Source organism: Hippoglossus stenolepis, chromosome 18, assembly GCF_022539355.2.
Source record: "Hippoglossus stenolepis isolate QCI-W04-F060 chromosome 18, HSTE1.2, whole genome shotgun sequence".
In the NCBI taxonomy this organism is placed as follows: Eukaryota; Metazoa; Chordata; class Actinopteri; order Pleuronectiformes; family Pleuronectidae; genus Hippoglossus; species Hippoglossus stenolepis.
Window position 1 is genome coordinate 240,860 of NC_061500.1, and position 26,296 is coordinate 267,155.

A 26,296-nucleotide genomic window follows, 5' to 3' on the forward strand; every position below is an offset into this window, starting at 1 on the left:
AACACTTTAACTTCAAGGACACACTAATTGAAAGAGAAACTGTGTTTACAGGAAACTGACCTTTAACTGAAAGTCACGTTGGACAGGTCAAACAGGAACTAGTCGTTGTTTTTACTTCTCTTTTTATCGCAGATGAAGTTAAACTGGAACTTTGTGCTTCACGTCACATGTTCCACTGATAACGAACCTGAAACCAAACACAGCTCGTCCAGTATAAAAGCCACTGAGCGGCTGCAGCTGTGGAGACAATCAGCTGAGAATCATCATGAGGACTCTGGTGTTTCTGCTTCTCGTGGCTGTGGCCAACGCTCGAGTCTACGAACGCTGTGAATGGGCCCGAGTGCTGAAGAGCCAAGGGATGGACGGTTACCGAGGCCAAAGCCTGGCTAACTGTGAGTACAAACTGACAAGATGTCGGTAGATAGATTCCACCATGTAGAAGAAGATCATGTTTCTTGTCTGAACCAAAGAATCATAGAGTGAATAAATATAATCATTGTTACATGTTGAACAAACATGTTCATGATAGAATAGTTGATCTGTGGAGGTGTAGGAGGATCTAAGGCTCTGTGATGTTCCAGGGGTTTGTCTGAGTCAGTGGGAGTCGAACTACAACACAGGAGCCACGAACCACAACACTGATGGATCCACAGACTACGGCATCTTCCAGATCAACAGTCGCTGGTGGTGTAACGACAACCAGACGCCCACTTCTAATGCCTGTAACATCAATTGCAGCGGTCAGTGAAGAACCAACACAACCAAACTAACCACTCACACTGTTTCACACTGTTCATCATGTGGGTCCTTTAAAGCTGCAGCTGTGGGGATGTGTCACTATGATGTAGAGAAACTGTTGATACGTATTATCATGTAAGCACTGGTCTGAGGCCACAGCATGAAAACACAAACTACACAAACTACACAAAACACAACAGTTAACCTGTATTTTAACTGGATTATTTCATCCATATTTTAACATACAGGTCATTTTCTCTCACATATACGTTGTAGCGTATCTAAGATAAGACACTAAAGATTTGAACGATTTTCTATCAGCACATATCAAAAGTTCATTCTTAACTTTATTGTTTGTCTGAAACAAAGTAAACGAAGAAAAGTACTTTCTCTATGAATATCTGCATTTACCAAGTGTTTCTGTTCCTGTTTCTATTCAGTGTGAAGTGTCTCTGCTCAGAGAAATATTTCTTCATTCTGTAAAACTCTGATGTCTCTACAATGTCCTGTGTGTCCACAGAGCTTCTGACTGATGATATCAGCGTGGCGATCACATGTGCCAAACGAGTGGTCCAGGATCCAAGCGGGATCGGAGCCTGGTGAGACCTGATCACATGATTGACAGTGTTCACGTCCACGTGTTGACAGATGAGTGACCCTCTGTGTGTTTTCAGGGTGGCGTGGCGTCATCACTGTCAGGGCCGTGACCTGTCGTCCTATCTGGCAGGATGTCGTCTGTAAAACCAACATCTGAAACCTGTCCACTGATTCTGAGGCTCCGGACAGTTTCTTCTTCAATCAAGTGAATTATAATCTTTACTGAAGTCTTTATTTCATTTGAACTGATCAGAGAAGAGAAACTGATTTCAACCTGTTTCTGCTCATAAACATCTTAATAAACAGTTGATTCCTTTGTCAACAGTCTCTGGACTGAACCAGGCTTTGTTCCTTTGTTCCTTTGTTTCCTTTGATCTGGTTAGTTTGGGTTTCTGGACCCAGACCACCTCCTTTTATTCATTTCTCATAAAACTTCATTTTATCATCACCTTTGTTTTCCAGTAAGAAGTAGGAAGATTTAACCACCGAGTCTCAACAGGAGAGTTTCATGTGAGGCTGAGGAAAAGTCTCAGGGTCATTACAAGGTTCATCCTCTGGGGACATTTCACAACAATGTGGACAGATGTTAAATGAACATTAAAATAAACAACATGGTCAAAAGGAGGAGCGGGGGTGGAGCCTGACAGAGGGAAAGAATAATTCAACTCATTCCTACTGGTCCTCTCATCAAAGCCCCGCCCCCAAATCACATGAACGTATTCAGTCCGAATGAAAAGGTCGTGTTTATTACTGTCCTGCAGCTGGTTTGGTGACGGTTCTGACCTAAACACCATGGTTACAACATGATGATAAATGCACCGACACACACACACACAGCAAACACTATGTGATTAGAAAGCTTCAGAGAAATGATGCGTTCAGGGACCATGACGATTTCAAGATGACTGAAAAGATGAGTCAGCTTCCCTGGAGTCGTGCTCTCAGCTCTGACCCAATAAACCTGCTTCGTCCGAAATATCAGTCCTGATCATTACAGAATCTGTGAAAACTGACTGAAGGAAGTCGTGTGAAAAGATGATTTTAATGTCTAATGCTGCGTTTTCTGCCGAAAGCGAGAGAATAAATACATCAGATTCTATCATGAGTCTGAATCATCACAGTGATCTTCAGCAGAACAGAATTATTAGAGCATGTGCTGCACAACATGACACACATGATCGTACCGCCTCTCCCCATGGGTTTCACTTCCTCACAGGTTCAAACCCACAGACACAAGGAGAAGTCGAGCTTGTTCCTTCGCTAACACTCGACAGTGGGTTGAGCAGAGTGAATGATTTCTGAATCAGCAGCTTTTAAAAAGACTCTGACACACGAGTGTGAATATAAATGTTTATTTCCTCCAGTCAGAGAAATGTACACGTACTGAAAGTTCAGGTATAAAATCTGTTTTAAATAATCTGTTGTTCTATATTCATTTATAATCATTCAATGAAAACCCCTGAAGACGATAATATGACACCACAAACACTATGAAATTTAAAGAGTTAGCAAAAGCTGTCCAGCAGTTTGCATCCTGATTTTCTTTGGGTTCGAAGGAGATTGCGTCTGTGTATTTCATTTTTATTATTCATATTTTCAAACTGCATTAAATGAACAGAAAAGACAGCGTCGACCTTGATACGAGTTGAGATAAGAAGCCACAGGGATTCAAAGCTTTGAGCTGAAGAAGATCTTCTCTTATTGCTGCTTGTTCCTGTGACAGGGTCTGTTGCTGTCGTACGTTAGTTGTTGCTGGTGCTTCCTGTTGTTGCTCTAGAAAATCACTTTAGTCTCCGAAGCCGACAGACGGGTCCAGTGTGACATCATCACAAGTTTTCTTTCAGCAGCTGAAACAGTCGCCTCCAACACAACAGATCTCTGCTGGCGAGGTTTAAGTCAGTGAAGGTCGGGTTTAAGTTTAGGTTTGTCATCTGGGTTAAGATAAAGATGATGATAAACCTGAGGCTGGTGAACAGAGGAACTCTGTGGAGAGAGAGACAGAGATCAACAATTCTGTGTTTGTACTCTGACGTGTTCCAGACATTTTACAGGAAAAGTTCCAGAAAATGTACGATTGCGTTCTCACATACAGAACCTGCAGAACATTTCAGAAACAGGAAGTGGTTCAGTTCAGTATAAAAGTACCTGTGTGTGTGTGTGTGTGTGTGTGTGTGTGTGTGTGTGTGTGTGTGTGTGTGTGTGTGTGTGTAAATGATGTGTAATGACCTGACATGTTCTCAGGTGAACGACTCACCTCTGTGTGTGAGCAGGTGTTTCTTTGACAGGAAGTGACACATCACAATGTTGTGTGTGGTGTCGTTGCCCTCGGCGACCGAGGCCTTCCAGGTTAATGACCAGATGATGTGACGGATTACAGCACAGGCACAGATGGTTGAATGAGCTGCTGTGTTTCACGGAGGAGACGTCTGGACTTACTCTATTATCACTGAGAGACACGTGGACGGTCCAGACTGCGTCACTTAAATAAAACCATCACTTTCACTGGTCCTCTTGTTCTACAGCAGGTGATGTTGGACCCAGGATGATGATGACGAATATATTACTGCTCCTTCATCCCTTCAGTTGTATGGATGTGACATTAGTTTGAGATGTGAAGCCTCCATCAGCTCCTGTATTTATATGTAATTATCAGTTTATAGTTATAGGGGTTATAAATGTTAATGTGGAATTAAACTAAGTGAAGATTTATTCGAACAACAAACATCCTCCCTCCCTCTGTCTGTGTCCCAGGGTCAGAGCCTCTCTTTCAGAATAAAAGTCCTGCTCTCATGACCCTGGATATTCTGCAGTCTCAGAGATACCAGCCCTGAAATTAACAACCTGCCCTCCTCTCCTCCTCCTCTCTCCTCCTGCTCTTTTATCCTCCATCATTCCATCTCTTCTCAGTCATTTCCTCCATCGTTCTGTCTCTTCGTCCATATTCTCCTCTGACTCGAATTCTTCCATCCTTCTAATCCCTCCCTCCCTCTCTTTGTTCCCTCTTCATCACTTCTTTTTTCAACCTCCTCTTCTCTTCTCTCTTCCTGCAGATGATTTCTGGATGGAATTTTTGAGACAGGAGGATTTTTTTGTCATTTTCAGTGATTTGCAGGGAATAATTTATTATAATGAATGTATCATAATGAAATAAATCATGAAACTTGACTGAACCACGATGTTTTACTTAGAACATTGTCATCTTAAACCTTTTCCTTTTGACAGAGAAGAACACCCTGTTCCTGTACATCTCATTTATTTAAGTTTTCTCACAAATGCTGAGCAAAAAGAATAAAATCACAAGAAATCACAAAGAACATCAGCAGCAGCTCAGCAGAGAAAAGTCTCGTTGGATCAGATGATGAGACACATTCACTGAATCCAGGATCTGTTTCCTCACCAGACGTCACGTCCTCCACTGTCCTGTGGTTCATTATACATCATGTAAAGAATCATGGATAAAGAATGAAATCAAGTTTTTAAATTAAACCCAGTATTTGTTTTTATTTTGTATGTCACCCACCAACCAATCAAAGAGCAGCCTGGCCACTAACGTCCGGAATCAGGAAACACCCCCCAAAAAGTTTCTTTGGCTGATGATTCGTAGGATCGTTAAACGGGTTTAAAAATCAATCCCAATTAAACAATGAATAAAATATGTATTTGTTCCGCTAACTTTCTTAAGCCCTTGTCAGGGCCCTCTAGTGGCCACAGGGGGCCAGAGCAGGTCAAACAAAAGTCGAAAATAAGAAATCAAATCTTTCCCAGTTTGTCAGATTATGTAGCAACACACAACAAATCCACTCAGTAAATGTTAGAGAATAATTCAACACTTTAACTTCAAGGACACACTAATTGAAAGAGAAACTGTGTTTACAGGAAACTGACCTTTAACTGAAAGTCACGTTGGACAGGTCAAACAGGAATTAGTCGTCGTGTTTACTTCTCTTTTTATCGCAGATGAAGTTAAACTGGAACTTTGTGCTTCACGTCACATGTTCCACTGATAACGAACCTGAAACCAAACACAGCTCGTCCAGTATAAAAGCCACTGAGCGGCTGCAGCTGTGGAGACAATCAGCTGAGAATCATCATGAGGACTCTGGTGTTTCTGCTTCTCGTGGCTGTGGCCAACGCTCTAGTCTACGAACGCTGTGAATTGGCCCGAGAGCTGAAGAGCCAAGGGATGGACGGTTCCCGAAGCCAAAGCCTGGCTAACTGTGAGTACAAACTGACAAGATGTCGGTAGATAGATTCCATCATGTAGAAGAAGATCATGTTTCCATGCACCTTCACTAAGTCTTAGGCCAGATTCATGACTCTGGGTTGAAGCTACGCTGTAGCTCGAGTAGACGTGTTCTCTACTCAGAGTTCAACGACGTACCCTGACCTGCAACTCCGCAAAAATGTAACGTTGAGGCGACGCCAACTACAAGAGCTGTGATTGGTCCGCTTGTTAGCGCCGCATCTCTGGCAGACTCACCAGCATTTTTTATTGAGTCGAAGGAACGAACACGAACGACGTCTTTCTTTTCTTTGTTAAAGTTCTTTAAGAAAAGAATCTCTCAGCTCCAACATGATCCTCTGAGCCACAGTCTTGTTCTGAAGTAAAGATGACTGAGAGTTTGTAAATAAGTGGAGCAGAAACCAGAAGACACTCAACACCAGCATAGAAACTCTACTGCCACTAGTGTTTCGATGGTGTAATAGCAGCGCAACTCACACACACCCGCACACAACTATGAATGCTCGTCCCCGTGCGGAGGCTATGTGCGTAACTATGTCGTAGCTTCGACGCAGAAGCATGATTTGGGCTTTAGACTTTAAACCACAGTCAGCCCCCTGGTGTCTGGCTGCAGTATAGGTCATAACCCTCCTCCATGTTAGCAGGTGGGACATGGACCAAACTAAAAAATCCAAGTAGACGTTAAATAAATGTTTGTCAAAGATGTTTCTGTCATTTTAGGTCGTTCTTCTCTCACTGATGTTTGTTCAAGTGGATGTCATGATTGACAGCTGAGACTGACTCATGATGTGTCTTACAGTGTATGGGCGGGGCATCATCAACACAAGATGGCAGCATTTGTAGATATTTTGGCTTCATGTTTTTACAGTGGGAGGAAGTGGACGTGTCTTTGTCTTTATTTACTGTCTGAACCAAAGAATCATAGAGTGAATAAATATAATCATTGTTACATGTTGAACAAACATGTTCATGATAGAATAGTTGATCTGTGGAGGTGTAGGAGGATCTAAGGCTCTGTGATGTTCCAGGGGTTTGTCTGAGTCACCGGGAGTCGAACTACAACACAAGAGCCACCAACACCAAGAACGATAATGGATCCACAGACTACGGCATCTTCCAGATCAACAGTCGCTGGTGGTGTAACAACAACCAGACGCCCACTTCTAATGGCTGTAACATCAATTGCAGCGGTCAGTGAAGAACCAACACAACCAAACTAACCACTCACACTGTTTCACACTGTTCATCATGTGGGTCCTTTAAAGCTGCAGCTCTGATGTCTCTACAATGTCCTGTGTGTCCACAGAGCTTCTGACTGATGATATCAGCGTGGCGATCACATGTGCCAAACGAGTGGTCCGCGATCCAAGGGGGATCGGAGCCTGGTGAGACCTGATCACATGATTGACAGTGTTCACGTCCACGTGTTGACAGATGAGTGACCCTCTGTGTGTTTTCAGGGTGGCGTGGGGTCATCACTGTCAGGGCCGTGACCTGTCGTCCTATCTGGCAGGATGTCGTCTGTAAAACCAACATCTGAAACCTGTCCACTGATTCTGAGGCTCCGGACAGTTTCTTCTTCAATCAAGTGAATTATAATCTTTACTGAAGTCTTTATTTCATTTGAACTGATCAGAGAAGAGAAACTGATTTCAACCTGTTTCTGCTCATAAACATCTTAATAAACAGTTGATTCCTTTGTCAACAGTCTCTGGACTGAACCAGGCTTCGTTTCTTTGTTCCTTTGTTTCCTTTGATCTGGTTAGTTTGGGTTTCTGGACCCAGACCACCTCCTTTTATTCATTTCTCATAAAACTTCATTTTATCATCACCTTTGTTTTCCAGTAAGAAGTAGGAAGATTTAACCACCGAGTCTCAACAGGAGAGTTTCATGAGGCTGAGGAAAAGTCTCAGGGTCATTACAAGGTTCATCCTCTGGGGACATTTCACAACAATGTGGACAGATGTTTAATGAACATTAAAATAAACAACATGGTCAAAAGGAGGAGCGGGGGTGGAGCCTGACAGAGGGAAAGAATAATTCAACTCATTCCTACTGGTCCTCTCATCAAAGCCCCGCCCCCAAATCACATGAACGTATTCAGTCCGAATGAAAAGGTCGTGTTTATTACTGTCCTGCAGCTGGTTTGGTGACGGTTCTGACCTAAACACCATGGTTACAACATGATGATAAATGCACCGACACACACACACACAGCAAACACTATGTGATTAGAAAGCTTCAGAGAAATGATGCGTTCAGGGACCATGACGATTTCAAGATGACTGAAAAGATGAGTCAGCTTCCCTGGAGTCGTGCTCTCAGCTCTGACCCAATAAACCTGCTTCGTCCGAAATATCAGTCCTGATCATTACAGAATCTGTGAAAACTGACTGAAGGAAGTCGTGTGAAAAGATGATTTTAATGTCTAATGCTGCGTTTTCTGCCTAAAGCGAGAGAATAAATACATCAGATTCTATCATGAGTCTGAATCATCACAGTGATCTTCAGCAGAACAGAATTATTAGAGCATGTGCTGCACAACATGACACACATGATCGTACCGCCTCTCCCCATGGGTTTCACTTCCTCACAGGTTCAAACCCACAGACACAAGGAGAAGTCGAGCTTGTTCCTTCGCTAACACTCGACAGTGGGTTGAGCAGAGTGAATGATTTCTGAATCAGCAGCTTTTAAAAAGACTCTGACACACGAGTGTGAATATAAATGTTTATTTCCTCCAGTCAGAGAAATGTACACGTACTGAAAGTTCAGGTATAAAATCTGTTTTAAATAATCTGTTGTTCTATATTCATTTATAATCATTCAATGAAAACCCCTGAAGACGATAATATGACACCACAAACACTATGAAATTTAAAGAGTTAGCAAAAGCTGTCCAGCAGTTTGCATCCTGATTTTCTTTGGGTTCGATGAGAGTGTCGCGTCTGTGTATTTCATTTTTTATTATTCATATTTTCAAACTGCATTAAATGAACAGAAAAGACAGCGTCGACCTTGATACGAGTTGAGATAAGAAGCCACAGGGGATTCAAAGCTTTGAGCTGAAGAAGATCTTCTCTTATTGCTGCTTGTTCCTGTGACAGGGTCTGTTGCTGTCGTACGTTAGTTGTTGCTGGTGCTTCCTGTTGTTGCTCTAGAAAAATCACTTTAGTCTCCCGAAGCCGACAGACGGGTCCAGTGTGACATCATCACAAGTTTTCTTTCAAACGAAGCTGAAACAGTCGCCTCCAACACAACAGATCTCTGCTGGCGAGGTTTAAGTCAGTGAAGGTCGGGTTTAAGTTTAGGTTTGTCATCTGGGTTAAGATAAAGATGATGATAAACCTGAGGCTGGTGAACAGAGGAACTCTGTGGAGAGAGAGACAGAGATCAACAATTCTGTGTTTGTACTCTGACGTGTTCCAGACATTTTACAGGAAAAGTTCCAGAAAATGTACGATTGCGTTCTCACATACAGAACCTGCAGAACATTTCAGAAACAGGAAGTGGTTCAGTTCAGTATAAAAGTACCTGTGTGTGTGTGTGTGTGTGTGTGTGTGTGTTTGTGTGTGTGTGTTAATGAGCCCTCTGATATACTGTGATATCTTCTACTAACAAATAAAAAGTCAATATAAGAGTGAGGCTCCTGCGGAGACGTCTCCTTGCTCTAAACGAGCTCGTTAAACTCATCGTACTAAAAACGACTTCATAAAGAAAACACTGCAGCTCAAACCTTCGCCTGCTGAACAATAAACATCAGACTCCGGTCAAAAAAAGTCTCATTAACGTGGAGAGCCTCCGTGCTAATTATTAGCTTCTCCATTAACCCTTCTAAACCTCCTGCTGCATAAACGAGCGGGGCGGGGCCAATCAGGGCGGCTCGTCGGCCCACGCCTTCTGTCTGAACAGGAAACAGGTTAATTATGCAGACGACACGAGAGCGTTCACGCTGCAGGAGATTAAATATTTCCACATCCTCCTCCTCTCGGTGTCACACTGACACCAACGTTTAAAACAAACGCCGCCGTGATGAAAACATCAGAATTGAATGAAAGAACAAGAGGAGGTTGTTTCTCCAGTTTAATCCTTTATTCCACCATTTTTTTTAAACTTTATTATACATTTTGAATAATTACAACTCATGGTTTCCTTTGAATGCATCACTGTGCCATTTTGAATCCCTACTTTTTGTCCATGCCTCAGGAGTCCCCACTAGTTCACATTTTGAATCCCTCCACTTCCTTTTTCCATTTAGAATATTCATGATGTAATTTGAATATTTAGTATTTTGACCAATCATGGTTCTGTTTTGAATCCCTCATTGTGTCATCTGTGCCATTGTGAGTCCCTCAGTCTGGCAGTGGGAGAACAGTGTGTAACTGAATGTTTGTATTAAACTTCCACTGGTTTTGTGTTTTATTGTTTGAGTGCGAATCTGAACGTTTCATTGTTTCAATATGATAATTAGTCTTAATTCCTCCTAATAATTAAACATGGTGACACACACACACACACATGCACGTCTCTTTATAGTTGTGAAGACACTCATTGACATAATGCATTCCCTAGCTCCTTCCCTAATCTAAACCTAAACCTGATTCTAGCCCTTAAACCAAGTGTTCCCTCAAAAAGCCAATTCAAATTGTGAGGACCAGTCAAGATGTCCTCAAAATGATGGTATAGAACCAAAATTGTACCTCATAGCTATATGTAGGTAGACACGCACGCACACAAATTTGAAGGAACAGTACCACATTTAACGACAGACCTGAACTAATGTTACTGACGTGTTACTGATGTGTTGCTGATGTGTTACTGACGTGTTCCTGACGTGTTCCTGACGTGTTCCTGATGTGTTCCTACGTGTTCCTGATGTGTTCCTGATGTGTTCGCGCTCCCGATGTGTTGCTGACGTGTTACTGACATGTTCCTGACGTGTTCCTGACGTGTTCGTTCCTGACACGTTCCTGATGTGTTGCTGACGTGTTCCTGACGTGTTCTGACGTGTTCCTGACACGCTCCTCACGTGTTCTGACGGTTCTGGTTCCCGACGTGTTCCTGACGTGTTCCCGACGTGTTCCTGACGTGTTCCCGACGTGTTCCTGACAGTTCCCCGTTCCTGATGTGTTGCTGATGTGTTCCTGGCGTGTTCCTCACATGTTCCTGACATGTTCCTGACATGTTCCTCACATGTTCCTGATGTGTTACTGGCATGTTCCTCAAATGTTCCTGACACGTTCCTCACATGTTTCTGACATGTTCCTGACACGCCTCACATGTTCCTGACATGTTCCTGACACGCCTCACATGTTCCTGACATGTTCCTGACACGTTCCTCACATGTTCCTGACATGTTCCTGACATGTTCCTCACATGTTCCTGACGTGTTCCTGACGTGTTACTGGCATGTTCCTCAAATGTTCCTGACACGTTCCTCACATGTTCCTGACATGTTCCTGACACGCCTCACATGTTCCTGACACGTTCCTGACATGTTCCTGACATGTTCCTGACATGAAGTGTTCTGTTCCAGGACTCTGCTCAGGTCCATTAAGGCTCGGCTGGGTGAGTTTGGTGTTGAAGAGCTGGACTGGTCCCACAGAGCCCTGAGCTCAACCCCGTCACTGAACTAGAACAGAGAGTCTGAGCCCTCTGGTCCAGGGTCAGTGTCTCACAAATATCTCCTGGATGAAGGAGCAGAAATTCCCACAGACACAATCCAGAGTCTTGAAGAAGAGTGAAGCTGCTGCAAAGAGGGGACCAGCTCCATATTAATGCCTATGAATTTAGAATAAGTCATAAAAGCTCCTGTAGGTGTAATGTGTAGGTGTCACAATTCTTTGTCTAAATAGTGTATTTGATCCTGGGGCGACGACAATAAATGTTTCTAATGTTGTCATGAGGTTTGTTCTCGTGTTTCACGATTTTAAACGTTTGTTTGTCGACATGTTTTTGTCGTTGAAACGTCCTGTGCACCCTGTATGACTAAAGGTTGATTGAATGATTGGGGGTCATTACAGGATTGAAGTGATCCACACATGCACAAGACTGCACATTACAAGTCATCAAATCAATGCATATTATTCATTATAAAGCAAAGCACAGTAGATTCATGTGGATGAGGAGATGTTGGAGCCAGAAAAACAATATCAAAGCTGCTTAATCTAAACTTCTGGTGATTCATGTAATTCCTTTATTCCTCAGGAGAGACGAGTTGTAAAATGTCTCAGCACCATGAACTGTAGATACAGATGGACAACATGGCGGCTCGCTAAGGTTACGACAAATGTCATGGATCCCCATCACTACTGCACAGATGGTAACTGATGTCACCACAAGATGGCAGCGTTCGTATCTGAGATATTTTAGCTTCATTTCATCGTTAAACTTTATTTACACTCGATGCTTTAAATAAAATGTTTGACTATGATCTGTGTTCATGTAGAAAATTAAAAACAATCACTAAATCGTTTTAACGGCTGCATCTCTGACTTTTTCAGCTTTTTAAACTTTAGTATATTTTCATGATTGCACTAATTTACAGCAACATTCTGAGTGCAGCACATTTACAAGTAAAATACTATTTCAACAGTGTGACACAGCTGCTTGATTTTTTGTGGACTTTGTTGTATTTCTGTAGAGTGGAAGCTGCACCAGGGGTTTGCTGACACCTACTGTTTCATGTTTCATGTCTCTTTATGTTTCCAACAACGAAACATAAAGAGAACGAGACCAAACCAACTCAGCCGTAAACCAACATAAATAAATTAACAGGAAGCGGCAACAAGACTCATGGCAGCAGGAAACAAACCGAGATTCCTGCAAGGATTTAAAAGGATTGTTTCAACACACACACACACACACACACACACACACACACACACACACACACACACACACACACACACACACACACACACACACACACACACACACACACACACACACACACACACACACACACACACACACACACACACACACACACACACACACACACACACTGGCCGCTGCCCTCTCTCTCTCTGGTCCAGCTATAAAAACCCATTAGTAATCACTCCTCAACTCTCAGCGGCTCTTTTCGCCCAAACGACTTCCATCCAGCCAATCTGCATAAATCTGCATTAATGGAAGATTTTCCCTCCACACAAAACAAATGTGCTTAAAAAAACCTCTGTTAGTCGGCTTTTAGAGGAAGCATCGCCACACACACACACACACACACACACACACACACACACACACACACACACACACACACACACACACACACACACACACACACACACACACACACACACACACACAGTGTGTCCTGCTTGTGGCACTATGGTAAATATAATGGGCTGATGACATCACTGGGAATGTCCTTTTGTCCTTTGAGAGGAGGAGCCTGAACATGATGATGTCATCTTTTTGGATCCTGGCTGGATGTGGACGACACGTTTGAATAGAACTGCGTCAGGATCCTGGAGCTCGTTCAATCTTACGAAGTTTTTCTTCAGTTTCCTGATTGAACGACTTGTTTCCTCTGAACACTGAGCTGAACGCAGCCCTGATGTCAGATGGTAGTGATGATGCTACTGTCTGACCAGCAGGTTCAGGAGAGCTCGACCAACATGGACACCGATAATTAGGAGTAAAACACAAATACACTGACCAAAAGATACAGATGTAAAAAATGATCAATGAGTCCGAAGATGTTATTAATCTCTCATGACAAAGAAATATAACTGAGGTTTGATATTTTACAGTTTAAACTTAAATAAAAACTAAATAAAAACCTAAAAACAAGTTGCTGTGACAAATCATCACTTAAGTGATATTCATTCAAACAAAGTATTATTATCTCTGCAGTAAATTCACAGTCTGCTCCGCTTCCATGTTGCCGCGGCAACCCTGACCTGGATAAGCAGCGAGGAAGCAGGGATGATGGATGGAGGAGGGAAGTGTGGACTTCTGAAAGTTAATGTTTTTTAATCTAGTTTTGTTTACAGGCTCTGGACAGAGAAATATAAGAAATAACCAAAGAAACTGTAACACACACACACACACACACACACACACACACAACACACACACACATCAACACCCACAAGCCAACAGCCCATCAATCACACACAGACATACACACAGTGTGTTAGTCTGCTGCATGACTGAGTTTCAATCAGACACAGAGAATCCCATCAGCATTCCACACACACACACACACACACACACACACACACACACACACACACACACACACACACACACACACACACACACACACACACACACACACACACACACACACACACACACACACACACACACACACATGACTACAATGTTCTCGAACATGAACTCTGTGAAATGTTGTGTAGTTGGTGTTTGTGAAGCAGCAGCAGGTTGTTTCTGGACATGTTGTGTAGTTAGTGTTTGTGAAGCAGCAGCAGCAGGTTGTCGGGTCCGACTCGTTCAAACAGGAGCATCTGGGGAACATCCAGGCGAGGGGCGGAGCCTGTAGAGCAGCAGGAGGCGGAGCCTGTAGAGCAGCAGGAGGCCGGACATGACGTATAAACTCTGCTGTGGAAAGATCAGTGTTGTTGTTTACAGCTCATCCACACCGGCGTCGGCCCTCAGCACCAAAAGATCTGGAACCTCCTCGTGTTTCCAAGTTGACGTCTTCGTCTTCTACGTGTACGGCTCCTCTTCTTCATCCTGAGATGTTTGTGTTCTTCCAGTTTCACGTCCGTCACGTGTTAGAAACCTCATCAACACGTCCACTCGCTCTCTGGGAAGCTTCCACACATTGTCCTGCTGTGTCCTCACATGGACTCACTCTGACATGTTACACACATTTTACTAGGAGGCTGCAGGAGAAGATCCAGAACATGTCCAGAGGCACTGACTCAGACATTTGTTCTCACATCCAGAACCTGCAGAACATGTCAGGAACATGTGAGGAACATGTCAGGAACACGTCAGGAACATGTGAGGGACACGTCAGGATCATGTCAGGAACATGTCAGGAACACGTCAGGACATGTAGGGACACGTCAGAACATGTCAGGAACATGTCAGGAGCATGTCAGGAACATGTCAGGAACATGTCAGGAGCATGTCAGGAACATGTCAGGAGCATGTCAGGAGCATGTCAGGAACATGTCAGGAACATGTCAGAAGTCAGGAACATGTCAGGAACATGTCAGGAACATGTCAGGAGCATGTCAGGAACATGTCAGGAGCATGTCAGGAGCATGTCAGGAACATGTCAGGAACATGTCAGGAGCATGTCAGGAGCATGTCAGGAGCATGTCAGGAACATGTCAGGAACATAATCAGGAACATGTCAGGAGCATGTCAGGAACATGTCAGGAACATGTCAGGAGCATGTCAGGAACATGTCAGGAACATGTCAGGAACATGTCAGGAGCATGTCAGGAACATGTCAGGAACATGTCAGGAACATGTCAGGAGCATGTCAGGAGCATGTCAGGAACATGTCAGGAACATGTCAGGAACATGTGTAGACTTCATATGTTCAGTTGTAAATACTTCAGTAGTTCTATAGTTTACTGGTTCAGTAGTTTTAGTGAAACTGTCTCTGATCAGGCAGCGAACATGAAGCTGTAAATCTCATTTACACAGAGGTTAGCAAATTAATGACGTACATCAGCATCACGCACGTGAAAAACAAAGTGAGTGTGTGGAACCAGGAAGTGAGCGCAGGAGGATTTTCATCATGACGTCCACAGAGTTTTTAAACCATCTCATCACTTCACCGTGACTTTTCTTTCCCCTCTTTACTCTGACACATCTTTCATCCCTCTCTTTGCCTCTCATTCGTTTTCTGAGTGACGTGCACCTCGGCTCACCTGCCTGAAAGCAGGTTGAGTTACCATGACAACTGGCTTATGTTATCATGTCTCTGATCCTATCTGGAGCTGATCTGCACTTTGAGAACATGATAAATATTTTATTAAATCTGCACGGTGGACATGTTAAAGTTGTGGGGCACTCTCAGTTCTTTACAACTTTACAAACTGCAGGATGAGATGAGATAAGAAGGAAAATAAACTGAGATGGACCCATGGATGTTGATACTGATATTAGAGGGTAAGAAATTTCTAATACCAATTTATCCCCCAGATTCCTATGATGTTCTTATCAAACTCTTATGAAAAATAAATAAAATTTAAGTTTTATATGTTACAATTGAACCATAAACTTAAAAGAAACACAAATACAACCAAATATATAGAACTTGAATTCAGAAAATAAACATATCTTTATTCCATAAAACATAAACTTACATTTTGTCTACATTATTTATTCTGCAAAATAAAAAGTTTCCATATCAGCAAACATGATCCTGATAAGCTAGTCGGGGTTCTAATATAAACATGTACATTGTTAAAATATTTCACCGACTCACCATCTGTCTTCAGGCCGTTTTCCCCTCGAACATCTCCCTGGTATTTTCAGTGGCCCGAGCCAAACCGTCGGCCATGAGCGCCTCCTCCAGGCTCCTCCTGGCCTGGTACACTTTCAGCTCCTGCTCCCTGAATAAACACACACACAATTTGATTTAACGTCGTGGATTAATAAACAAACTGTTCAATAAAACAACATTTTATCAATCTTCAGCTGAGACACTGGAACAAGAAAATATTCTTCAAACTGTGGCTGCGTTGACTTCAGACTCGTCTCTTAGATTTCTGTCCCAGCTGCTCTGACATCATACAAACATGGTGTGACATCACCTGATCAGTTGCTGTTGATCTAACAGCTGATTGGTTTGGACAACCAATCAAAAATGATACCGACTGGTTCTCCATTCAATTCAAGTAATAGTAGGTTGACGTATCACTATAAAAGAAGCCATATATAGATATATATAGATATTATATTATATAAAAAATACTTTTGTTTTGGAACTATTGAGGAAAATTGTATCTGTGCTAATTATTGATGTTGTTTTATTGCCGTCATGATAAAAATGAGATAAAGAATTAAATAAACCGTTGCAGGAAGCGTGTTCGAAGGTCACGGTGAACTTGTTTGTTTCTGTTTATCGTCACAGAAAATGTCGACTGTCTTTTGTCAAAAAGACATAAAAGAAAGAAAGAGGAGACGGAACCTGGATTAACAGAAAGAAAGACAACTACATTTCTTCCTGTTAAAGATAAAAGAAACATTTAAAAACAGAAAAATAAGAGATGAGAGGAGGAGGGGTAGACAGAGAGGAGGAGAGAAGATGAAAAGGTGGACGAGGGTGAGGAGAGGAATGAGAGCAATTTAGAATGACACGCACATTCAGCTGGAGGAGGGAAGAGGGTGAGAATTGGAAATTAATGGAGGGGAGAGATAAGAAAAGAAGGAGGAGGAAGAGCCTGGAGGGAGGGAGGAGATAGGAGACGAGAGAAGGGGGGCAGAGAAAAGAAACGAGGGGAAAAGATGGAAAAACAAAGGAAGGAGGAAGAAAACAATACATCACAGGAAGGATAAAGACGAGAAGGAAGGGAAGAAGGGACGAAGGGAGTGACTGAAAAGAGGTAACGGAAGTAGGGATATGAGGAAGGATTGAAGGGCGAAAAAGAAGGAGGGGAGGATATAAAGGAGGAAGGAGGGGTGGAGGAAAGGAAAGGACTAAATTGGGGAGGAGAAGGGAGGAGGAGAATGGAAGGACAAAATAAATTAGGAGATAAGGAAACATTAAAGGAGAGGAAGAGAGGATGGGAAGAAAAGGAGTGAATGAAAAGAATGAAGGGAAAGGGTGAGCAAGGAGAGAAGAAATAAAGGGAGAGAGGGAAGGAGACAGGATAGGAGGAAAGATAGAGGATATAGTGATATATTCCAGTGATTCTGCTGTAATGGCTTCAGCCAGATGTTCTCCACACACACTCACACACTCACACACTCACACACTCACACACTCACACACTCACACACTCACAAGCGTGTGCCCACAGTGCCCCCTGCTGTCAGATTAGAGGAGGACAGTGTCAGTGACTGACAATAAAATCGATCTACAAAAACTTTCCACTTGATTTTCATTTATTTTTGACGCTGTTCACACCTGACATTAACTCTCCTGTGAGCATGTGATCACTTCCTGTTCTACATGTAAATAAACACGTTTCTGTGTTTACACATGTGTCAACCCCCCCACTCACTCATCAGGTGGAGGATCCTCTGCTGTGTTCACACTGCTCCTGGATTTAGACTTTATACAGGAGCTCAGGAGGAGAAAGAGAAACTGAGTCTGATCTTCCAGAGAAGATCCAGAGAACTGAGGAGCTCAGTCTGAAGCAGCTGATGTGTTGATACCTGAACTCAGAGATAAACACTCGTGATCTCTGGAAGCTTCTGGTTTCTGTTTCTACTTTGAGTCTTTTCTATTCTCTCTCTCTCTGTGGTGGCGTCTGTGTTTCTTCAACCTCCTCCTTCATGCTTCATCGCTCCTCATCTCTGATTGTCTGTCTCCTCCTCTCCTCCTCTCATCCTCCTATCTCTCTGCAGCTGATTACTCGCCTGCTCTCAGTCGCTGGATTCACTCACAGCAGAGTTTTATTTTAAAATGTCTGACTTGTTTCTGTATTTTCAAACTATTCGTGTCATGACTTTTTATCTAAACACTCAGAACATACGTTGATGACAGCTAACCACAAAAATAAATGATGGATAATAAATAAATAATAACTGTGTGAGGTCTGTTTCTCACCTGATGTGTTCGTCAGTGATGGTGAACGCTTTGCAGAGCGGCTGCGACGTGTTCAGCCAGATGGCCGGGTTCTTCTCTGCAGCCACAGACATCTGTCCCGTGATCGGAGAAGAGCTCATGTGCAGGGCGCTGGCGATGGCCGACAGGAGGGTGTCGTCGCCGGAGTCTGGACCGACACCTGCCGACAGAGAGGTCAGAGGTCAGAGGTGAAGAGGTGGAGCTTGGTAAGATGTTCAGGTTGGTGTTGGAGAGAGAGACGTACTCTGCAGCCCTTTGGGCAAGTCCATGGTCCTGAGAACTTCCTCTGTGACGTCTGAGGACCGGAGACCTTTCAACCTCTTCTCCCAAAACAGCTGCAGACAGACAAACAAGTGTTTTCTGAACATTAGAGTGTGGAAATCTTTTCAGGTAATATAACTATTCAAATAACCCACCTGAATATGAGCAGAGTATGTCTCCTTTAAAGAGTTCATCTGAACGAAACTGACAAAATTCTGTTTTCAGACAGTGTGTGTGTGTGTGTGTGTGTGCGTGTGTGCGTGCGTGCGTGCGTGCGTGCGTGTGTGCGTGCGTGCGTGTGCGTGCGTGTGCGTGTGTGCGTGCGTGCGTGCGTGCGTACGTGTGTGCGTGCGTGCGTGTGCGTGTGCGTGTGCGTGTGCGTGTCTCACCTGTCTCGGCTGCTCAGACGATCTCTGCGTGTCCGTCTTCACCTTGTTTCCGGGATGGTTTGTAACCTTGGTAACGGGCTGTTTGAAGATGGAGGCTGTTTGTCTGATTGGCAGAGCTGTGTTCAGGTCTGGTTTTCCTCCCTGGACAACAAACAGACACAGAGAGTGTGACATGTTTCCTTTCTTTTCTTTTCTCGGTTCCTAGCTCCCTTCTTTTCTTCCTTTACTTTCCCTCCCCCTCCCTTGCTCTTTTCCTTGTTCCCTCACTCCTCCATGGTCTGTGTTTCCAAACGTGAGAGAAAATCAGGGTGTGTCTGTGTGTGTGTGTGTGTGTGTGTGTGTGTGTGTGTGTGTGTGTGTGTGTGTGTGTGTGTGTGTGTGTGTGTGTGTGTGTGTGTGTGTGAAGAGCAGGACCAATCACAGGTCAGTCTCAGCTGTCAATCATGACGTCTCAGTTGTTTATACTAATTAACTGATCATAAACATGAAATACCTGAAATGACAAAAACTATCTCTGACAAACATGTGTTTTTAGTTTGGTCCATGTCCCATCTGCTAACACGGAGAAGGTTTATGAGCTATACTGCAGCCAGCCACCAGGGGGCCATGGAGACACTTTGGCTTTACTTTCAGGGATGTGTCATGTTTTTACAGCTCTGTGGGGACCTTTGCTGGTTTGTTTGCACTGTCCCAGTACAATGGACCCTGATGAGGACGTAGAGTCGATACACGCTGGAGGAATCAACTTATAATAATATTTCATCTGAATACACAGTCTCCTCAGCTGCCTGTTATATTCTGCATTGTTTAACACCTCCTGTGGTTTCAGTCTGTGTTTTTAAAGATTCTTAATAAATGTTATCACTCAGGTTACTGTGAACAACTTGAAGCTGCACATGAAACAGTTAGATAGAAAACTCTGAATCTGTCGCTCTAAATTATAAATGGTATCGTTCTTCAGGGTCACTGACATTTTGGTGAGGACTGAACTCGTACATTGTAATGACCCAATAATCTTTGTGTGTGTGTGTGTGTTCTCATTGTGTGGGAGGAGTCTGTGCTGCTGTTATCTCTGGTACAAAGACTGCAGCAGCACACACAAACACACACAAACACACACAAACAAACACAAACATACACATTTATATTGGGTTCTCCCATTTTAACATTTACACTCAGTTAACACAGATCTCACACAGACACCCACAGCTCACCCACAGGAAAATATCTAAGGTAAATATTTATATAATGTATAATTCAAAAGTATGAATCTCTAATGCACATGTATGAAGCTCCTTTTTCAGTGATCGGTCTTGATCCACCTAAAAAACTGTCACCTCTGTTTTTATCTTTACAATTATAAATTAAAGAGATCAAAGGTCATATAAGCAGAACAAAAAGTACAGAATTCAGATGCAGAAGAAAGGTTTGCTGTGGGGCCGAGCTTATACAGACTAACACCGAATTAACCACAAACAAAAACTGCTCGGAGCAGTGTTGAGCTAGTAAGACCTCTGGTTTCATAGCACCGGTTAACAAAGTACACAAAGTTACTCCTTACCCCTGAACTTACCCTGAAAAACCAGTAGCCTCGCTTCATAGTAAAGGTCCAAACACGGCTGAGATATTTCAAACTCTAAATGCTTTTCAGGCTCGTCTCTGATTTTGAGACGCGACTAAGACCAGAAGACTCACAAGACCAAGAAAAATCTGCATAAACAACCACAAGACAAAACACTGCCGGACTGAGTCTGAATCAAACCCCACAGGACAAATCAGAATCTGTATGAGACTGAGTCTGAATCGAGCGTGAACATGGATCTACACAAACCTCAAGTCTGAGAAAAGAAAATCCAGTCCCGAAACTGTAACAGCAGCGCAACAGCCCTGATATAAACAGTCGCATCAATAATGAGAGCAGAAGAAGATGATAGACGGCGTGTTCAGGCGGCGGTGGGCGGAGCTACACCCACTCGTCCCTCTCTTCCTCTGTAGTGAATAACTGTTTGTCAGCTGACCTGCTGAAGTGTCAACCTGCTGCAGGAAGGGCTGCGTTAATCTGATAATCTGACACACACACACACACACACACACACACACACACACACACACACACACACACACACACACACACACACACACACACACACACACACACACACACACACACACACACACACACACACACTCCGTGTTACCTTGGCCAGGCTGAGCGAGTCGTGTCGAAGCCTCTGTTTGTTCTTCTGAAGTTTCCCCGGCATCATCTTCCCCGTCCGGAAGTCGAAACATCCCAGATCCACCGTGTTGCCAAGGTAACGGGACAACTGTGGCTTACTCCTGAACTTCTTCCCTGTGGGACTGGAAGGAAGGAAGGAAGAAGGGAAGCGAATAAGGAAGGAGGGAAGGAAAGAAAGGAAGGAAGGAAGGAAAGAGAGCGTCAGACAGATAAAATAAGTTGATGAATAAAATGTAAATGAAGGAAATTAAAGCTCCACAGTTAAAACTGTAGCTTCATTAGCTTCATTAGCTTCATTAGCTACATTACATTAGCTCTTATCACCACGTTAAACAGGGAAAACTGTTCGTGGACCTGCCCCCTGATCCGGATCCAAACCAGAACTTAATGCGTCAAACTAGAATTCGACCCTGATCCACTTCCTACTTAATCCAGCTGACAAGTATCCCAGCATGCATTGGGCACCAAGCACTGTCGGTGGACATGAGCAGGACTCACATCTTTTAAAATGTAATTCATTGGTCCTGCTCGGTAATTTAAAACTCCCATGATGCCAAGTTCAAGCTTGAGACAAGCAATTCCTCTGCACGGACACACACACATCTCTACTTCTGTACTTGTGAGGGCCGTCAATGACAGATCACGCTTCAAGCACCAGGTCTGACCCCGAGTCTGATTCTGACCTTTAACCCGAAAACCAACGACCTGAAAAAAACACGTCCTCGAGGCCTCGAAGCGTCTCAACATGAGACCGGTCCTCACAGAGATAGAAACTCAAGAGCAGACACAGTCGTTCAGCTGCGTTTGACATGTAGGTCAGCAGTGTGTGTGTGTGTGTGTGTGTGTGTGTGTGTGTGTGTGTGTGTGTGTGTGTGTGTGTGTGTGTGTGTGTGTGTGTGTGTGTGTGTGTGTGTGTGTGTGTGTTTCATCTTGCTCCTGCTCTATGACACTTTCTTTATCTGAAGTTTTGGAGCCAGAGTCTCTGACCCTGAATATTTTAGATGTTGTGGATTCTGTGTCTTTGACAAAGTTCCTGAAAACCAGCGTGAGGTTGTAAACGTGCGTTGAGCAGAAGCTCAGCAGGGTGTTGCTGCTGTTCCAGTAAGTCGACCGCTGACTGGTCTCTTTACTGGAAGTGATGAGTCACGTTACAAACTGAAAGTAAACTGCGATGCTTCATGTTAAAGGTCCAGGAGTCGACAGGATGTTTCTGACTGAGCTGTTAATCTGGTGGAGTCGTGGCCTTCGACACAGATCAACAGGAAGTGAACGCAGCCTCTGAAAACAGCCGGCGGCTCTACTGCGTCATGGCCTCGCCACAGACCTTCCCCGGGAGAGACGCCATTTCCTCTGCCGCCTCACAGTGACGAGTGAAGATCCAGAATCATGAGCAAAAATAAAAGTGAAGCCAGATCCACTGTGAGGAGATGCTGAGCCTTTACAGGCCTGTTAGATGTCATGTGATCTCTCACACACAACGAATAAACTGAAGATATATATATATATATATATATATATATATATATATATATATATATATATATATATATTACTCCTCAGAGTTTTACTCAAAAAGAGATTCACTAAAACCGGTTTAAGCCGGAGGCGAGGAGACACGTCAAGCTTCTGCCTTCATCCAAGCATCTACCCTGCTTCCACTGAGTGTGAACATTCAGCCTGTGAACAGCAGCTCCCATCATCTGAAGACAGGAGCTGGTTCCAGAGGTTCTGTGAGCCAGAGGTTCTGTGAGCCAGAGGTTCTGTGGAGCCAGAGGTTCTGTGAGCCAGAGGTTCTGTGGTTCCAGAGGTTCTGTGAGCCAGAGGTTTGTGAGCCAGAGGTTCTGTGGAGCCAGAGGTTCTGTGGTTCCAGAGGTTCTGTGGAGCCAGAGGTTCTGTGAGCCAGAGGTTCTGTGGAGCCAGAGGTTCTGTGGTTCCAGAGGTTCTGTGGTTCCAGAGGTTCTGTGAGCCAGAGGTTCTGTGAGCCAGAGGTTCTGTGGAGCCAGAGGTTCTGTGAGCCAGAGGTTCTGTGGTTCCAGAGGTTATGTGAGCCAGAGGTTCTGTGAGCCAGAGGTTCTGTGGTTCCAGAGGTTCTGTGAGCCAGAGGTTCTGTGAGCCAGAGGTTCTGTGTACAAACGGTTCATACTGATAATGTTTGATTGGATTATTGCACTTGGATATAAAGGTTTTTAACAAAGTGTTCCTCATAAACTGACACCTGATTCTATTCTTTAATTCAAATCATAAAAAGCAACACAGTAGTGCTGCAAAGATGGAATATAAAAATACAATAAAGTTCTATTTGAGCTACATTCAAGTTATTATCTGTAAGATTTAATAAAAGATTTATTCTGTAATGACGTCTCCTGACATAAAATAAACTGTTATTATTAATTAATATTTAAATTATGATGTCGCACTCTGATGTGGACACACACAAACACAAACACTCACACAGACACAAACACACACACATATACACACACACACACATATAAAGACAAACACACACATATACAGACACACACACACACAAACACACACAAACACTCACACAGACACAAACACACACACATATACACACACACACACATATAAAGACAAACACACACATATACAGACACACACAAACACTCACACGAACTCACACAGAGACACTCACACACACACGCACGCACGCGCACACACACACGCACGCGCGCGCGCACACACACACACACACACCAACCTACATTAAAAATTCTCTGCCACTTTCTGAACATTAACTGATAACTGATGATGTCAGGGAGGGAACCAATCAATAACTTCAGATGGACCGATCGATCAGTTATTGATCAGTAACTGATCAGTTATTGATCAGTAACTGATCAGTAACTGATCAGTAACTGATCGACTGATGATCGACTGATGATCGAGGAGTACCTGTAGTAGTAGACGTCGCTCTTCCCGGCGCTCAGCCCGGACTTCCTGATCACTTCCTCCTTCTTCCACCCGGGCGGCAGAGCGGGACAGTCCGTCCTCTTCCTCTCCATCTCAGCGGTCGGTCCGGTGACCGGCCTCGATGTTCGATCCCCGGTGGAGCAGCTCCGGACAGACGGTGAACAGCCGCCGGAGCAGACTCACGTTACGGACGTTACGTTGACAGAACAGCGGCTCCGCTCCCTCCCTCCGCCGGAGCTTCCTGACACTTGTCTCGGGTTAAAAGTTTCCCGGGTCAGAACCGGGACGAGGCGGGTTAAGATCCGTTTATCTCCGGAGGAAACAACGGCTGATCCGAACTGATCCGAACTGAGCTCGACCAACGGCAGGCTGTGACGTCACACACTCACACACACACGCACACTAACACACACGCATGTGCGCGCGCCCTCTCAGAGATGGTTTCTTAGTGAAGATGTATCACTCAGTTGTAGTTCAGAAAAATATAAAAAATACGGAAGCCGAGAGATGTCAAGGCCGATAAAAAAAAGCCATTAAGTTTGTTGTCTTCCGTTCAGAGTGCAGAAGGTTGAGAGATGTGTCTTTCTTTCCAACATGAGAGAAGAACCTCTGATGTTGGATGTTGGTCTTCAGACCTGAACATTTATCCAGAAGTCATCATCAGCAGTTCAGCTGAGATGCTTCTCAGGCCCTCAACCTGAGGAGCCACACAGGCTGGATGTGAAAGCACCGCAGCACAACCTCCCACTTCTTCAACAGTGTTGTAGCTGGGTTAGGGATCAGTTCATTGTTCCATAGATTCAACCCTTTTATTGAATTACATTTATTTTTATATTGGTCCTTGTATGGGAAAACCATGTGTGTCTACAATCGTTATGGTGCCTGGACTTTGAAGCAGAGTGATCCCTCTTTCTCCCCCTCACACCTCTGTGTTCAGCAGTGACGTCACAGACTCTGGGTTAAAGGGCCTCCAGCCTCATGAAGAATGATGAACAACATTTGGTCGTTGCCTCACGATGTCTGTCGTCAGGTTTTCACTGGGTTCTGAGAAATAACTGACACAGGATATACGACCCAGCTGTCACAACCCGTCTAACATTATACATCACATCACAAGTAAACAACAGCAACCTCACAAGATCACAAGACTTTGTCCATGTCCCATCTGCAAACATGGAGGAGGGTTTATGACCTATACAGCAGCCAGCCACCAGGGAGCGGCCCTCACTTCTTTATGAAAAACAATAAAACATTAATAAAAACCCTAGTACAAGTACAAACCAAATTATCTTCTGCGCCCGTTAAGAGCACATGAGAAGCAGAATAAGAAGAGAAAGAAGTCACTTAAAGATAAGGTAAAATATGATAAGATAAGATAAGATAAGATGAGATAAGATAGGATGGATATCCGGATCATTAAAGACCACTATCACCCCGGCCATAAACTGTTCTGCCTGCTGCCGTCTGGCCGGCGGTACCGCAGCATCCGGGCCCCCCCACCAGGCTCAGAGATCCCCCAGGACATAAGACTTATAAACTCCTCCAATCTGCCATAATTCCTTTAACTCTGCACCTTACCATATTTGCACTACTTTTTTTTAGGTGCATATATATATATTTTTATAGATATATGTTTTGGTTTTTTTTGATATTGTATTCTACATTTATTTCTATTCATATTTTTTTGCTTGTGTAATATTTTGAGCATTGCTAGAAGAGAGCTTGTGACCCGAACATTTCATTGCCAGCGACTGCTAAATGTTATTGGTGTGCACATGACAATAAACTCTTGAAACTTGAAACTTGATGAGATAAGATGAGATAAGCTTTTTTTATGGCATTGCAGTGTAAACATTGCACTAATAGCGTCAGACAGCAATAACATGACACAGACAAGATCTCCTCCTTAAGTCCACCATTCAATATAAACACTTTACATAAGGATCTGTTTGCTTCATCTGGGCTCCTGTCCATGAAGGAGGAGACAGAAATGAAGATGTTGACACACTGGCGAAGCAGGCACTTCAATTACAACCAGTAGACATGAGAATTCACTAAGTAGGGCTGAGGGTAAAGCATCATAAAGACACAAATGCAAAACGTATGTCAAGAATACTGGGACATAAACGACACAGACATCTTTATAATATACAAAAACATGTTG

General features: G+C 43.6%; 2 protein-coding genes across 5 annotated transcripts; one reads left to right on the plus strand and one right to left on the minus strand.

Moving 5' to 3' along the window:
- Nucleotides 1–148: 148 nt before the first annotated feature.
- lyz (lysozyme) lies at nt 149–7,304 on the plus strand. 3 transcript variants are annotated; one of them, XM_047344407.1, is made up of 4 exons: nt 149–392; nt 6,607–6,768; nt 6,885–6,963; nt 7,039–7,304. In XM_047344407.1, the coding sequence occupies exons 1-4, from the start codon at nt 266–268 to the stop codon at nt 7,103–7,105; spliced, it is 435 nt and encodes a 144-aa protein (XP_047200363.1). In that variant the 5' UTR covers nt 149–265; the 3' UTR covers nt 7,106–7,304. The 3 variants fall into 3 exon arrangements, with proteins under 3 accessions (XP_047200363.1, XP_035040319.2, XP_047200364.1); XM_035184428.2 differs by lacking the exons at nt 6,607–6,768; nt 6,885–6,963; nt 7,039–7,304 and adding exons at nt 582–740; nt 1,259–1,337; nt 1,413–1,678 and having other exon boundaries at nt 184–392; XM_047344408.1 differs by lacking the exon at nt 149–392 and adding an exon at nt 5,310–5,552.
- On the minus strand, nt 3,182–24,566 carry mbd2 (methyl-CpG binding domain protein 2). Of its 2 annotated transcripts, XR_007034978.1 has the most exons (8): nt 24,115–24,566; nt 21,158–21,317; nt 18,960–19,100; nt 18,554–18,644; nt 18,292–18,469; nt 16,003–16,129; nt 3,590–4,392; nt 3,182–3,318 (listed from the first exon to the last, which is right to left on the minus strand). XR_007034978.1 is itself a non-coding variant. In XM_035184426.2 (7 exons), the coding sequence occupies exons 1-6, from the start codon at nt 24,222–24,224 to the stop codon at nt 16,012–16,014; spliced, it is 798 nt and encodes a 265-aa protein (XP_035040317.1). In that variant the 5' UTR covers nt 24,225–24,560; the 3' UTR covers nt 8,296–8,951; nt 16,003–16,011. The 2 variants fall into 2 exon arrangements, 1 of the variants encoding a protein (XP_035040317.1); XM_035184426.2 differs by lacking the exons at nt 3,182–3,318; nt 3,590–4,392 and adding an exon at nt 8,296–8,951 and having other exon boundaries at nt 24,115–24,560.
- Nucleotides 24,567–26,296: the final 1,730 nt, after the last annotated feature.